At 41.8% G+C, this 17569-nt stretch overlaps 1 protein-coding gene across 1 annotated transcript in view; it reads right to left on the minus strand.

Moving 5' to 3' along the window:
* Positions 1-17569, minus strand: part of LOC147361942 (ATP-binding cassette sub-family C member 4-like) — a 221769-nt gene that overhangs the window by 184747 nt on the left and 19453 nt on the right. The window contains 2 exon segments of the mRNA XM_086330260.1: positions 12065-12185; positions 12732-12842. Coding sequence (XP_086186386.1) covers positions 12065-12185; positions 12732-12842 — 232 coding nt within the window.

A 17569-nucleotide genomic window follows, 5' to 3' on the forward strand; every position in this document is an offset into this window, starting at 1 on the left:
CAGCATCATTTCCTCCACAGACTTCTCAAAAGTCAAAATGTCAAAACTTTGGAAATCTTTCAGGAACTTGACTTTGGAGCAAGCTTTTCCTTTTAAGCAATCCTTCCTTATTAATATGGACAGGATAAGCAACTTCCAGGTTTTCCTTGATAGCACTCTTCTGTCTGTCTGAAGTTGTGGAAAAGATATGCAAGAGGAAGAGAAGCTGAATCCCCAACACAAACAAAACTAACAAGCATTTTCTGCTCAACAAACTAGTGCCTGATGAGGATATATAGAGAAAGTTGTCCCCATTCCTCAAACGGATGTAACATTAAACCCCGACACTCCTGTCTTGTTCTGCACCCACAGGTTCACAGGCTACACCAACTGCCTCACCTTCCACAAGGTAATAGAAAGCTTCATCTATTACAGAGAAGAAATCACTGTTAAGCTAAAGAATTATGCATAGGATGATCAGATCAGAGTAAGAGGATCTGTTCTCAAGAACACAAAATTTCACTGTTACATTTCCAGCAAGCCCTATCATTCACCCCTAGAGCTTCTAAGAGCTTATGGAAGAGCCCCTCAGACTGTACACTGTAAAACAGACTTTGTATAGACTTCACTGAGATAGAAATATGTAGGCTCACACAGAGAAACAGGAATGTCAGCCCAGGTAAGGCCGAGGGCAGTCCAGTGCTGCAGCCTGCAAACCTGGGGCTCTCCATCAGAAGCCCAGCACTAACACCTGCCATCCCAAACGGTCCTAAAACTTATGATTTGCTTAGGAAATCATTGTTGCCTGTTACTCAGCTCTCCTTTTGACCCTGATACTGCTCTAATTACAGTAAGTGTAATGTCACCCACCAAAGAGAATACTGATAGATGCAACAAATTCACCAAAAAGTAGTATAAAATAAAGGCACCTCATTACTATCTGATTGGATTTTTTCTGCTGAGAGATAATATTTAATAACCCAGTTGAGCAGATAGCCTCATTAAGGAGTAATGCCATGGACTTTCCTGGTGGTCCAGTCATTAAGAATCTGCCTGAAAATGCAGGGGACACAGGTTCCATCTCTGGTCAGGGAAGATCCCACATGCTGTGGAGCAACCAAGCCTGTGCACCACAACTACTGAGCCCATGCACGCTGACTACTGGAGCCATCACACCTAGAGCCTGTGCTCCGCAACAAGAGAAGCCACTGCAGTGAGAGGCCTGCACACTGTAACTAGAGAAAAGTCCTTGCTCAGCAGTGAAGACCCAGTGCAATCAACATTAATTAAAAAAAAAAAAAAAAAAAGAGTAAGGCCAGTGGTGAAAGACAGGGAAGCCTGGCATGCCGCAGTCCCTGGGGTAGCAGACACTGACATGACTGAGCGACTGAACAACAAATGCCAGTCCTGGCTCAGAGTTTCCACTCCTCTGTCTGCTGTTTTTTAAAATCTTGTTTCTTTATCTTTGACTCTGCTGGGTCTTCGTTGACACACACGGGCTCTTCCTTGCTGTGTGGGCCTTCTCTTGTTGCTGTGAGTGAGGGCTACTCTCTAGTTGTAGCGGATGTGCTTCTGGTTTTGCTGGCTCCTCTTTTTGCAGAGCAGAGGCTCTAGAGCACACAGGCTTTGGTAGGTGCACCAAGTGGGCTCCGTAGTTGCAGTTGATGGGCCCCAAGGCATGTGGGATCTGAGTTCCTGGACCAGGGATCAAACCCATGTCCACTGCACTGGCAGGAAAATTCTTAACCACTGACCACTAGGGAAGTCCCTCCTCTGTCTGTTCTTGATCCTAATCCTCAACGAGTAAGACATAAAACAATTGAGAAAATGTTCATTAGCAAACTTGAAACTAACCAAATGAAAACCTTCTGGATAGCAGGAACAATATCAAAAATTGTTCCCATAAAGCCTTCATCTTTGACACCAACCTATAACCCAGTGAATAGCCTTCCCACAAAACAACTGGGAACATAGTTCTTCCTTCACAAGAATTCTGCATAACTGTGAAACTGTAAAAGATATTTAAATCAGTCCAATATAATACCACAACAATCATTTCAAAGTTCTATGAGAGTCTCAGAGTCTCTGAGGCAGACATCTCTTGGTGGAGTCCTTGTTAGTTAATCTCCTGCAAGCACTTGACATTCTGGCTCACCTCTTGCTTCTTAGGGGAACTTATAGTTTCTCTGCTACATTTCCACACTACTTGAAGTGTTTCTGGCCCAATTCTGCCATCTTCAAGAAAAACTGAGTAACTCCCTTAGATGGCCCAAGCCACCACCTTAAATATCATCTCCAGCTAAAGAAAGGTTGGTAGGGACACATATGAGAAGTTAATAGGAAAAGCAGCTAAAATTAAAATGGCTGGGTTTGTTACAGAGATTTACTTATTCTCCATTGACAAGATTCTTCTGTGATTTAGAGACATCCTTCTCTTTTTGGTACTGGGAGGAAGACATCTTTACAAATGGAAATTTCCCTCATCAACGTAAATATCCCTCACAGAAGGGTAACTTCTGCTCTATCTTTACAGTTTCTCCTATGTCTATTTCTAAAAAAAAAAAAAAATCAGCTAAAAATAATCTTTGTGTCAAAAATGCACATTCTCAGGTGATACTTTCTACTACCCTTCAATCATATTCAATGTTTGTAGTTTTGAAATATTTGTAACACCTACAGGGAAAAACAAACAAACAAACTCTGTAGGAAGCAGGTGACAGAGGAGCACAGAGCTGTTGTCAGAAAAAAATCTCGACTCTGAGTCTTAATGGAGACTGTGGAAGGAGAGGAAGCCTCAGGAGAGAATGCAGAGAACACTGGCCTGGGAGTCCAAACACTGGGCTTCAGAAACCAGGTCAGCCACCTGCGAGTCAAATGACCCTAAGCCCATCAGGTGCCACCTGCCCTCCAGGTCTTTGTTTACCTCTTGGAATTGTGGGACAACTAAGAGCCACAATAGCTCAAAGTATTCTAAAGTGAAAGAAAGTGAAAGTGAAGTTGCTCAGTGGTGTCTGACTCTTTACGACCCCGAGGACTGTAGCCCACCAGGCTCCTCTGTCCATGGGATTCTCCAGGCAAGAATACTGGAGTGGGTTGCCATTTCCTTCTCCAGGGGATCTTCCCGACCCAGGGATCGAACCCAGGTCTCCTGCATTGCAGGCAGACGCTTTAACCTCTGAGCCTCCAGGGAAGCCCCAAGTACTCTAAAACGAACACTAAAAAACAAGTGTAAGCTATGATCATTTTTATGATACAGAAGTCCTGGGAAGAGACCTGCTCTATTAATGGCAGAGGCTGGTTTCACAAAGGGCTTGGAAAACTCAGTGCTGCTCATAGGCCACCATGCAGAACAACTCTTGAGAAAAGTCATTTATAAAAGCCAACATTTCTGGATAGCAATTAAAAGTTTCACTTCTAAGCAGATTTTGTTTTTTAAAATTTTTAACCATTATGAATGCAACCTTTAAAAAAGAGGCACCTACTTCCCTGACTTCTAAAAGAAAATGGAATAAGGGAGGAGTGGGGAGAATGAGTGAAATAGATGATGGAGATTAGAAGGTATGATCTTTTAGTTAAAAAAATAAATAGTGAGATGTGATGTACAACATAGGAAATACAGTCAATAATATTGGAATAACTTTGTATGGTGACAGAGGGCAACTAGACTTCCAGTGATCATTTTATAATGTATACAAATATTGAATCACTATGCTATATACCTAAAACTAATATAATAAGTCAATTATACTTCATTTTATTTTTAATGGGAATAAAACCTTTTTTATGCTTTTTAAAAATTGAATTAAAAAGCATTCCCATCATTTATGACTCAAGGTCATCACTGTGGGTATCACTAACAACTAATGGCTAATGCTATGCTCTCAAGATGCAGCAGGGTGCACACAGCAGGTCTGCTCTGCAGGTCCCCTTCTGCTTGGCTCAGTGCCCTCTCCTCTCCCTTGCTGTGTGGACTTCGGTGGTTGATCTCAGCCCACAGTAACTTTGCCACCAAAGCCTCCACTTTGCCACTTTGCCACTTTTCAGCCTCCTGCATTGAGCAGACTCAAGGGACACTTGGAAGAAAGGGTTGGGAAATAAAGGCAAAAGCCCAGTACAGCTCTTGGGGAACCAGCCCTGAGTCAAGGCACAAAACCCACTGTGGGACTCAGAGGATTCTGTTTACCTCCTGCCCATCAGCTGAGCTCCAAAGTGAATATTTACACAAACATGTGCCTCCTACAGCCTCCACCTAGACCAGAAACCATCAGCAAAGTGGCCTTGGACAAACAACAAGTGACTGGACAAGGCCAGGCGCTTTCTAATGTTCCTGGAACAGGACATAAACCCTGGTCACTCCGCCCCTCTCAGGGGAAGGGACTGGGTGAACCCACTCTGGTTCTCTGAGGTCACCCCACTTACACACCAGCAGGTGGAGACCTCACCTCTCAGAGAGAATCCCTGATGACCTGGGGAAGTGTTCTCTGTGTCTCTGGTCCAGGCAGAGACTTCAGGCTCCTCCTCCCCACCTTGAGGGCCCTGGGCAGGCGGAGACCTGTCCTCCCCACCCACATTCCCCTTGGAGGTGTACAAAGGGGTGGGGCTAGACATGCTAAGAACTCGCTGCGTGTTCTGTTCTAATTAGGGGTGACCTATAAATGCCCCAGGTTCAATATTAACCTGGTACTTGTTTCCCCAAGCGTTACAGTCACTCCTTAATTCTCACAGGACAAAGGTTCACATAGCTTGAAATTCTAACCCCCAAATCCTCACCCTGGACTGGCATGGCCCTGCCTCTTCCCACTGGTGCTGCCAGGAACACCTGCGTTGTGGTTGGTCAGAGCACTGTCTGGGAACCACATGAGTCATCCTGTGCATCAGAGGAATTAAAAAAGGGCTGGAGGTCACAAAATAAATGTGTTCATGTTTTAGAGAATCCTGAGCTGAGTTTAGATCTTCCACCATATAAAATAAAAGGCCACTTAGGGATGGTAATGAGGGGAAAGGTGGTTTCTTAAAGGGCTCCTGGGTCCATCTGAACTTAGCATGATGCTACTGCTAGTGTCAACATCCTAGTCACTTCCGGCACCCGGGGTACATGGTCCCCTGGAATCTACCCTCAATTACAATCCCCAATCTGACTTTCTGCTCTAGGAAGCTCTTAGCATCCTATTTATTAACTTCTGGCCAAGTTCAGGATGCATGTGTCTTGAGACCTGTAGACAAAGCTCTCAAGATGAGTCTTCCTGGGAATTCCCTGATGGTTTAGTGGTTAAGATGCTTTGCTTTCATTCCATGGCCGAAGTTAAATCCCTGGTTGCAGAACTAAGATCCCATAATCCACACAAAAAGAATTTTTTAATAATTTTTTTTAATGAGCATTTTTGACACTGGGCAAGCTATAAGTCATTGAAATGGTCAAGATGGTAAGTCAGAGTACCTGAGACATAATGTCCCTCTGTCCTTTGTCCTTTGTGAGACCATGGCACACTATGGAAGTACTTGGCACTCAGTGTCCTCTATTCTAAAACCAGGATAATATTAAGTCAGGAAGGTGGATTCCTCCAGCTCCATTTCTTCTTTCTCAAGACTGCTTTGGCTATTCAGGGTCTTTTGTGTTTCCATATTAATTGCGAAAATTTCTGTTCCAGTTCTGTGAAAAATATCACTGGTAATTTGATAGGGATCACATTGAATCTGTAGATTGCATTTGGTAGTATAGTCATTTTCACAATATTGATTCTTCCCACCCAGAAACATGGAATATCTCTCCAGCTGTTTGTCATCTTTGATTTCTTTCATTAGTGTCTTATAATTTTCTGTGTACAGTTCTTTTGTCTCCTTAGGTAAATTTATTTCTAGATATTTCTATCTTTTTTGCAATGGTAAATTGGATTGATTCTGTAATTTCTGATTTTTCATTGTTTGTATATAGAAATACAAGTGATTTCTGTGTATCAGTTTTGTATCCTGCAACTTTGCTAAATTCACTGACTAGCTCTAGTAATTTTCTGATACTATCTTTAGGGTTTTCTATACAGTGTCATATCGTCTGCAAACAGTGAGAGCTTTACTTTTTCTTTTCTGATCTGAATTATTTTTATTTCTTTTTCTTCTTTGATTGCTGTAGCTAGGACTTCCAGAACTATGTTGAATAATAATGTTAGGTAGGTAGAACAGGGAAAAGGAGTCCAAAATGGCGGTGGCTAAAAGAAAAGGAAGGGAAAATCCCGCGAAAATAGAACAAAGGAAGGTCAAAGGAAGGTCCAAGGACCAGAGTGAAGACTTCAGGTAGAACAAACAGCACCCCTGGCTAAGCCCAATTTCCATAGGGCAGGCCCAGGTGGAGGAAAAAATATATAAAAGGAGGAGCCAAAGCACTTTCTCTCTTTCTCTCCCGCATGCGTGCCCGCACTCGCGCTCTCTCTCTCTCTCCCTCTCCCTCCCCTGTGTGCTCCTCCACTCTCTTCTCTTCGAGTCTTTGGGTTGGCATGCCCTCACGCTTCGAGGATGGATTCTCCTGCTATCTTCTAAATAAAATAGAGCTGTAACACTGATTTGCCTAAGAGCTATAACACGATTTGTCCAAGACCCAAGAGCTGTGACGCACGGAGGGCTTTAATGTCCATTGTTCCAAATCGTTGTTGTGACAAGACAAAGAACCGAGGAATATACACTCGTATGACAATAATAATATGTTGAATAATAATAATAACAAGACACCTTTGTCTTGTTCCTGATCTTAGGGGGGAATGCTTTCAGTTTTTCACCATTGAGAATAATGTTTGCTGTAGGTTTATCATATATGGCGTTTACTATGTTTAGGTAGGTTCCTTCTATGCCCATTTTTTGAAGAGTTTTAATCATAAATGGGTGCTGAATTTTGTCAAAGGCTTTTTCTGCATCTATTGAGATGATCATATGGTTTTTAGTTTTCTATTTGTTTATATGGTGTATCACACTGATTGGTTTGCATATATTGAAGAATCCTTGCATTCCTGAAATAAACTCAACTTGATCATGGTGTATGAGCTTTTTAATGTGTTGCTGAATTCTGTTTGCTGAAATTTTGTTGAGGATTTTTGCATCTATGTTCATCAGTGATATTGGCCTGTAGTTTTCTTTTCTGTGTTGTTTTTGTCTGGTTTTGGTATCGGGGCGATGGTGGGATCATAGAATGAGTTTGCAAGTGTTCCTTCCTCTGTAATTTTTTAAAAGCGTTTTTGAAGGATAGGCATTAGATCTTCTCTAAATGTTGATAGAATTCTCTTATGGAGTCATCTGGTCCTGGGCTTTTGTTTTTTTGAGAGATTTTTTATCACAGCTTCAATTTCAGTGCTTGTAAGTGGGTTGTTCATAATTTCTATTTCTTCCTGGTTCAGTCTTGGAAGATTGAACTTTTCTAAAGATCTGACCATTTCTTCCAAGTTACCCATCTTATTGCCATATAGTTATTCATAATGGTTTCTTATAATCCTTTGTATCTCTGCATCCTCTGTTGTAACCTCTCCTTTTTCATTTCTAATTTTGTTGATTTGATTCTTTTTTTCTTGATGAGTCTGGCTAAAGGCTTGTCAATTTTGTTTATCTTCTCAAACAACCAGCTTTTAGTTTTATTAATCTTTACTATTGTTTCTTTCATTTCTTTTTCATGTATTTCTGCTCAGATCTTTATGATTTCTTTCCTTCTACTAATTTGGGCATTTTCTTGTTCTTCTTTTTCCAGTTGTGTTAGGTGTAAAGTTAGGTTATCTATTCAATGTTTCTCGAGGTGCGATTATATTGCTATAAACTTCCCTCTTAGAACTGCTTTTGCTGCATCCCATAGGTTTTGAGTTGTTGTGTTTTCATTGTTGTTTGTTTCTAGAAATTTTTGATTTCCCTTTTGATTTCTTCAGTAACCTGTTGGTTATTTAGAAACGTATTGTTTAATCTCCATGTGTTTGTGTTTCTTAGAGTTTTTTTTTTTTCTTTTTTCTTGTAATTGATATCTAGTCTCATAGCATTGTGGTCAGAGAAAATACTTGATATGATTTCAATTTTCTTAAATTTACTGAGGTTTGATTTGTGACATGAGATGTGGTCTATCCTGGATAATATTCCGTGTGCAGTTGAGAAGAAGGTGTATTCTTCTGCATTCAGATGCCATGTCCTGAAGATATCAATGACATCCATCTCATCTAATGTATCATTTAAGACTTGTGATTCCTTATTAATTTTCTGTTTTGATGTCCATTAGATGTGAGTGGGGGCTTAAAGTCTCCTACTATGATTGTGTTACTGTCAATTTCTCCTATTATGTCTTTTAGCATTTGTCTTATGTATTGAGGTATTCCCATGTTAGGAATATTGCACAGATATTCACAATTGCTATGTCTTCCTCTTGGATTCGGAGAAGGCAATGGCACCCCACTCCAGTACTCTTGCCTGGAAAATCCCATGGACAGAGGAGCCTGGTGGGCTGCAGTCCATGGGGTCGCTAAGAGTTGGACACGACTGAGAGATTTCACTTTCACTTTTCACTTTCATGCATTGGAGAAGGAAATGGCAACCCAGTCCAGTGTTCTTTCCTGGAGAATCCCAGGGACGGGGGAGCCTGGTGGGCTGCCATTTATGGGGTCGCACAGGGTCAGACACAACTGAAGCGACTTAGCAGCAGCAGCAGCAGCAGCAGCCTCTTGGATTGATCCCTTGATCATTATGTAGTAACCTTCCTTATCTCTTGTAATCTTCCTTTTAAGGTCTATTTTGTCTGATATGAGGATTGCTACTCCAGCTTTCTTTTGCTTCTCATTTGCATGGAACATATTTTTCCATCCTCTCACTTTCAATCTATATGTGTCTTTAGGGATGAAGTGGGTTTCTTGTAGACAGCATATATATGGGTCTCGTTTTTGTATCCATTCAGCCAGTCTGTATCTTTTGGTTGGAACATTTAATCCATTTACATTTAAAGTAATTATTGATAAGTATGTTCTTATTGCCATTTTCTTAACTGTTTGGGGATGAGTTTGTAGATCTTCTTTCTTCTCTTGTATTTCTTGACTATATAAGTCCCTTTAACATTTGTTGTAAAGCTAGTTTGGTGGTACTGAATTCTCTTAATTTTTGCTTGTCTGAAAAGCATTTGATTTCTCCATCAGTTTTGAATGAGATTCTTGATAGGTACAGTAATCTTGCCTGTAGATTTTTCCCTTTCAGTACTTTAAATATATCCTGCAATTCCCTTCTGGCCTGCAGGGTTTCTGCTGAAAGATCAGCTGTTAAGTGTATGGGGTTTCCCTTGTACGTTACTTGCTGCTTCTCCCTTGTTGCTTTTAATAGTGTTTGTGTTTAGTCTTTGTTTGATTAATATGTGCCTTGGCATGTTTCTCCTTGGATTTATCCTGTATGAGACTCTTTGTGCCTCTTGGACTTGACTGTTTCCTTTTCCATGTTTGAGAAATTTTCAACTATAATTTCTTCAAAAACATTTTCATAGCCTTTCTTTTTCTCTTCTTCTTCTGGGACCCCTATAATTCGAATGTTGGTGGGTTTGATATTGTACCAGAGGTCTCTGAGGCTATCCTCAGTTCTTTTCATTCTTTTTACTTTATTCTGCTCTTCAGAAGTTATTTCCACCATTTTATCTTCCAGCTCACAGATTCATTCTTCTGCTTCAGATATTGATTCCTTCTAGAGTATTTTTAATTTCAGTATTTGTGTTGTTTGTCTCTGTATGTTTATTCTTCCATTCTTCTGGGTCTTTGTTAATTTATTCTTGCAGTTTCTCCATTTTGTTTTCAAGGTTTTTGATCATCTTTACTATCATTATTCCGAATTCTTTTTCAGGTAGCTTGCCTATTTCCTCTTCATTTATTTGGACTTCTGTTTTGTCTAGTTTATTCCTTCATTTCTGTAGCATTTCTCCGCCTTTTCTTTTTCTTTTTTTTAAATTTACTGTGTTTGAGGTTTCCTTTTCCCAGGCTTCAAGGTTGAATTCTTCTTTTTGTTTCTGCCCTCCTAAGGTTGGTCCAGTGGTTTGTGTAAGCTTTGTATAGGGTGAGATTTGTGCTGAGTTTTTGTTTATTTGTTTTTCCTCTCATAGGCAAGGATGAGTGAGGCAGTAATCCTGTCTGCTGATGATTGGGTTTGTATGTTTGTTTTGTTTGTTGTTTAAATGAGGCATCCTCCACACGGTGCTACTGGTGGTTGGGTGATGCTGGGCCTTGTATTCAAGTGATTTCCTTTGTGTGAGTTCTCACTATTTGATACTCCCTAGGGTTAGTTTTCTGGTAGACTATGGTCGTGGAGTCACTGCACCCACTCCAAAGGCTCAGGGCTTGATCTCGAGTTTTGCATGGGTCTATATATTCTTTTCCACTGGCCAGGTACTCCTGTCCACTCTCAGCTGGTGTTCTGCATGCACTTCTGTGTCTTCCTGATGTATTCCTGAAGGTGTATTCCTGATGTATCATGGAGAGAAATGTACTCCAGGTCCACCTACTCCTCTGCCACCTTATTATCTGCTACTAATACTTCTAATACTACAGAAGATGAGCCCCCACATTTACCAGGTCCTCAACTTCCCACTTCTCTGCCATGACTGCCCAACAAACAACCTCCTGAAATAGGGGCCAGGGCTCTACCAGTTGCACCTTCCTAGATCCCCAGCAGGCAGTATTACTGGGGCTGGACAACTTTGAAATCAACACTCCATCCTGCCCTCACAAGGCACTGCAGTATCTCAGTTGTCAATGCCCTCTCAAAGGTGGCACTCCACCCCACATACCTGTCCCCACTCTCTGACACAATGGTCAACCCACCTTTGTCATCAAAGACTCCATCTCCCAGGACTACTCAGTCACCTGTGAGCTGACAGATTCTCTGATCTCTCCAACTGTGTGGGGCAGACTTCACCTACTCTGCTGCCTGCTACCCACAGTGCCCTTTGGTACAACACAACCTTTAAACAAGAGCCACGCCTCCCAACTCTAAACTACCTGGCCCACCCACTTTATCCCCAACACAATGAACTTATGACAACTCACCACCTTCTCCACCCCTTTCATAGCACCTGCATCTTCCATCCCTTCTGCTCTCACACACTCACAGGCCACCCATGTCCCTATGGCAGCACTAAGGGACCACTGAGAGCACGAGCTACCCAAGTGGGTCTGCAGCAGAACTTGAGTAGCTTCAGCCAGAATAGATGGGCTGATGGCACTGTGTCCTCAGGTTGGAACTGTCTCTCTGGGGGATCTTGACCCAGGATCTTCAGGGTCATGAAGGTCACTGACCTCACCACTTTCTGTCTCTGGTTTTCTACTCTACATCCCCTCCTACACCTTCTGCCAATGCCAGGCTACCAGGATCCCCCTTCATGCAGGAAACCACCCCACATCCAGGGACAGAAACTAGCATGGATGGTGCATGGAGTCTCTGCAATTCAATGATGAAGCTGGGGCTCCTCTACACAGGGAGCTCTGGCCTGGGTGACCCAGCCTACAGGGAAGGAGGCAGCCCAGGGAAGGGTGTACTCTTGGGAGCTCTGGTAGCTCCAGCCCAAATGCAGGGCCATGGGTTCTGTGTCACAGGAAGGGGAGAGATGGCGGTCCCTTCTTAGGAAAGCATTTATCAGATGTGAATTGGGCAACTTAACAATTACTTGCTGAGCACCTGTAAAACATCTTATGTTATCCGGGCTCTGGCCCAAGTTTACATCCTTCAAACAACATTTCTTGAGTTTGTAGTATATTCTTTTGGTCAAGGATCACTTTCAGCATTTATGTTATTTATTGAGCATCAATAATATCCTAATATGGTATAAAATGTCTTTTCCACCATACTAGGTATATGGTATAAAATGTCTTTTCCTTCCACAACACTATGTTTTAACCTGTTAAAAGGAAAATAGTTAATCCCCGCAGATCCAGTCCTTTAAGCATCTGTCCATTCTAAAGACAAGCACAACTTCTGGGCTACATCATGATTTCTAGACATTTTATCCTCTAATCTTAAAATACTGGCCTCTCCCCATAGGTCCCGTCCATCTCAGTACTGACCTGTATATAGTAAAAAGCAATGCACAGTATATAAAAGCTTTTACCTCAAGAAGTATAAAAATTCCCAAAACTAAATAGGATTTCCAGTGACACTTTAAGATTGTTTTCATTAAAGAAGGCTCCCGCACATCTTTCTCAGCTCTCAAAACTTCTTGATCCCAGTACCTGTGATGAGAAACAAAGTACAGTAAAGAACAATGTGTCCACCAGACAAAACAGGGAGGTGGCAGACTGGAGGAAAAGTCTTTACTACAGGGCACTCTGTGGATGCCCCATAAATGCTGGCTAATTGCTCACTGGATGCCTGAAAGATGAGCAGTGCAGACCCTGAAGCACTGGAAAAACAGGCCTTGAGAGAAAAGTCTCAGTCTCAGGAAACAAGTTCCTGCCAAGCCTTAGCTGGATTCACAGGGTCATGAGCAGCTCAGGAGAGCAGACACCCTCTTCCAGGGACCCCACCTCAAGGGACAGAGTTCGGCCTCCAGGGTCTTGGCTGCAGGTTCTCTCAACTTCCACAAATGCACAGAGAATATAGGCTCCCCAGCTTCCAAAGTGTGTTAAGCTCAGGGTCAGCCTGAGGTGGGTAAGTGTGCCATGTCAGGGGAAGGAGGCTCAGGAGAACCCAGAGGAAGGCAAAGCTCCCCACAACACAACTTTAGCCACACGTGGAAATTCTGTCTTCCTCCCCTTCTCCCTTCTGCCTGTGCTCACCCTTGTAATTCTTCTCCAAGGTGCTGGGAGCGATCTTCTGGAAGCACGGAGTACATGTCATCTTCTTCTAATCTTCGTTTGTAACCAATTTTAAACAAGGGGTTTAGCCAACTGTTAAAAATTAAGAGAAATAGAGAGTCACAGATATACAAATCACACATATCTAATTAAGTTCTAATTCTTGAGCTTTGTAAAAAAAAGGAGAAGAAGAAAGAGAGAAATGGAAGAGGAACAATCAATATAGTGAAAATGAGTATACTACCCAAAGCAATCCACAGATTCAGCACAATCCCTATTAAACTACCAATGGTATTTTTCACAGAACTAGGACAAATAACTTCAGAATATGTATACTACTACTACTACTAAGTCGCTTCAGTCGTGTCCGACCCTGTGCGACCCCACAGATGGCAGCCCACCAGGCTTCACTGTCCCTGGGATTCTCCAGGCAAGAACACTGGAGTGGGTTGCCATTTCCTTCTCCAATGCATGAAAGTGAAAAGTGAAAGTGAAGTCACTCAGTCGTGTCCGACTCTTCGCAATCCCATGGACTGCAGCCCACCAGACTCCTCTGTCCATGGGATTTTCCAGGCAAGAGTACTGGAGTGGGTTGCCATTGACTTCTCCAAGAATATGTATGGAAACACAAAAGACCTCAAATAGCCAAATCAATCTTGAGAAAGAAGAATGGAACTGGAGGAATCAACCTGCCTGACTTCCTACGACACTACAAAGCTACAGTCATCAAGACAGTATGGTACTGGCACAAAGACAGAAATATAGATCAATGGAATGAAATAGAAAGCCAAGAGATAAATCCATGCATCTATGGACACTTTATTTTTGATAAACAAGGCAAAATTATACAATAGAGAAAAGACAGTCTCTTCAAGAAGTGGTGCTAGGAAAACTGGTAAACTACATGTAAAAGAATGAAACCAGAACACTATCGAACACCATACATAAAAATAAACTCAAAATGAATTAAAGACCTAAATGCAAGACCAGAAAGTATAAAAGTCTTAGAGGAAAACATAGACTCTCTTTGACATAAATTACAGCAATATCCTTTATGACTCACCTCCTAGAGTAATAACAATAAACAAAAAGGACCTAATTAAACTTTAAAATTTTTGCACAACAAACTAAACTATAAGCAAGGTGAAATGACAGCCTTCAGAATAGGAAAAGATAACAGCAAACAAAACAACTGACAAAGAATTAATCTTCACCGTATATAAGCAGCTCATGTAGCTCAGTATCAGAAAAACTAACCCAACAAAAAGTGAGCAAAAGACCTAAACAGATTTTTATCGAAAGAAGACATACAGATGGTTAATAAACACATGAAAATACGCTCAACATTACTCACGGTTAGAAAAAGACAAATCAAAACCACAATGAGGTATCATCTCACACTGGTCAGAAGGCCATCATTAAAATTCTACAAACAATAAATGCTGAAGAGGGTGTGGAGAAAAGGGAACCTTCTTACACTGTTGGTGGGAATGCAAACTGGTACAGCCACTATTTTTGGAGAACAGTGTGGAGAGTCCTTTAAAAACTGGAAATAGAACTGCCATTTTGAGTGAGTTAAATTGAGTGAAGTCTCTCAGTCATGTCTGACTCTTTGCAACCCAATGGACTAGCCTGCCAGGTTCCTCCATCCATGGGATTCTCCAGGCAAGAATACTGGAGTGGGTTGCCATTTCCTTCTCCAGGGGATCTTCCCGACCCAGGGATCTAATCCAGGTCTCCCGCATTGCAGACAGACATGTTAAAACTCTGAGCCACCAGGGAAGCCCAGCAAACTGCCATATGACCCAGCAAATCCCACTGCTGGGCATACACCTCAAGGAAACCAGAATTGAAAGAGACACATGTACCCCAATGTTCATTGCAACACTGTTTACAATAGCTAGGACATGGAAGCAACCTAGATCTCCATCAGTAGATGAATGGATAAGGAAGTTATGGTACATATATACAGTGGAATATTACTCAGCTATAAAAAGGAACACATTTAAGTCAGTTCTAATGAGGTAGATGAACCTGGAGCCTATTATACAGAGTGAAGTAAGTCAGAAACAGAAAGCCAAATCCTGTGTATTAACACACATATATGGAATTTAGAAAGATGGTACCAATGATCCAACATGCTGGGCAGCAAGGGAAACACAGATGTAAAGAACAGACTTTTGGACTCAGAGAGAAAAGGCAAGGATGGGATGACTTGAGAGAATAGCATTGAAACATGTATACTATCATATGTAAAACATATTGCCAGTGCAAATTCGATATATGAAACAGGGCACCCAAAGCCAGTGCTCTGGGACAACCCAGAGGGATAGGGTGGGGGAAAAAAGTGGGAGGTGGGTTCAGGATCAGGGGGACATACGTATACCTGTGGCCAATTCATGTTGATGTATGGCAAAAACCATTATAATATTGTAAAGTAATTATCCTAAAATAAATTTAAAAAATAATTACATATGTGTTTTCACACACACACATATGTATGCACCCTAATTCTATACAATGAGAGGCCCTGGAGTAATGACATATTGGTAGCAAAGAGCATTCCAGTCCTTAGATCTTGGGGTTCTGTTTTTTTAACATACACAATTACATTTCCTTTCTTGTGGTGAGAATTTTGTGTGTGTGTGTGTGGTGAGAATTTTTAAAGTCTAATTTCTTAGCAGCTTTCAAATATGCATAGAGTATTACTAACTATAGTCACCACACCAGACATTATATCTCCATAGCTTATTTATTTTATAACTGGAAGTCTGTGCCTTTTAGGACCCTTCACCCAGATCTTAACTTTCTGATACCCTTCTTCTCTAAAAGGAGCCAAGCCTCCTTGAAGAAATAGCTGGTTCCAAGGTTGGGGCAGTTTATGTAAGCACCTGATAATTAGCTTTTTTGATTATAATATAAATGCTAGACATTAAACCTTGGAGACATCCTTGTCGAAGACAGCCACCTCCAATGAACATGTGCCACCTACACAACTAGATAAAGAGCCAGGCCACCCCACCCATGAAGTTCCCACTTGGAAAAAGCTCTGGTTGACTTGATAACAGACTATCTTGCTGACTGCTTGGTTCTCCCTTCTCACACTTTATTTCCCGCTCTTGTGTTTAAAATTCACCAATAAAGAGTGACAGAGAAGGCAATGGCACCCCACTCCAGTACTCTTGCCTGGAAAATCCCATGGATGGAGGAGCCTGGAAGGCTGCAGTCCATGGGGTCGCTGAGTGTCGAACACGACTGAGCGACTTCACTTTCACTTTTCACTTTCATGCATTGGAAAAGGAAATGGCAACCCACTCCAGTGTTCTTGCCTGGAGAATCCCAGGGATGAGGAAGCCTGGTGGGCTGCCATCTATGGGGTCACACAGAGTTGGACACGACTGAAGTGACTTAGCATACTTAGCAATAAAGAGTGAACCATCAAAATCCTAAACACCCCACCCGCAACCCCTAAAAGGCAGAATCTCAAGTCCAGACTTACTCACATGTCCTCTCTCTATTCAGGACCCGCCTGTGTCACCCCAGGTGTGTCTGGTACCCTCCACGACACATGAATGAGTGATACACCTCATCATTTCAAAGTCCCCTGATGGTTGTTGCTGACACATGTCTCACAATCCTAAGAACCACAAGAGCCAGTGAAGCCACAACACTGGCTCCAAAAGGAGAATTTCTGTGGGGGCTGCTCATAACTAGTACGAGCCCTGGTAAGCAGAGCCCCAGGCAATCCCGGCAAAAGCCTCACTGTCTACAGCCTAAGACCTACAGGCAGAGAAAGTCCAAGAAGGAACAACTTGCACCATAAAATAAGGAAGCCCTGAAAGAGTCATGAGGTTGTATAGAAAGCACAGAGAAGCCAGCTTGAATGACTTTTGCTAGACAAATCTGGGATACATTGAGAATCAAAACAAATAAGTGGCAATGAATAACAACAAATTAAATAAAGAAAGGATGTCTGAATCCATGTTGTTACATTAATAGGAAAGAAAGGAATGCTCTTGCAAACAGAGGCAAACAAACACAAAAGGAGTGATGGAGTCAGAAAATTATCAATGGAAGTTAAAACCAGTGGGTGAAAGTTTGATGTGGAAGACGGTATCCATATAATCTCAAATTCTCTCTCTGCAAATTACTTATTATAAAAGGGAAAAAAACAGTTAACTATACACAGGGTATCCCTCAAACCCTGTTCAAATCCATTAGGCATTATTTAAATGATAATAAAATGTAGAGATAGCCCAAAGATTAACACTATTTTCCTGACCTTGCCACGGTAAGGAAAATTTCAAGGCAAGACAATAATAACCAGTGAAAGCAGAGATCAAACTTCTTTTATTCCATTATTCCAAGGACAGTATGTATACAGAATTGATGCTCAAGAATTATTTATTGAATGCGTGAATGTCCATGAATCATTAAAGAAGCAATAAGAGAAACTGGGCTTCAGCTTTTACAAACTCTGGTAGGTTGGCACCTCCAAAGAACCCCAATCCAGGAGACAGAAGACTGGATCCTAATCCCAACAGCGGCCCTGAGGACCCAGGGCCTCAATTGTGCCCCCTCCTCCACTTCTCCACTCCAGGTCAGCATCCCAGTGACCCTTACTATGTCTTACTATGTCTCAATTTCCTTCCAAAACAAAAGTATAAGTCTGTGAGCTTTACCACTAAACAGGTTTGAAACATGTTAGGCCATTTTCCCTACAGTTGTTCCCCACAGAAAACACTCAGAATTAGCACTGGGATGTGCCCAGATGATGACACTTCCCCCCAAACTAGTGCAGGAAGAAAAGAGTTCTGGAA

Source organism: Bos grunniens, chromosome 12 (genome assembly GCF_055505025.1).
Source record: "Bos grunniens cultivar Pamir isolate PY7600 chromosome 12, Bosgru_T2T1.0, whole genome shotgun sequence".
NCBI lineage: Eukaryota > Metazoa > Chordata > Mammalia > Artiodactyla > Bovidae > Bos > Bos grunniens.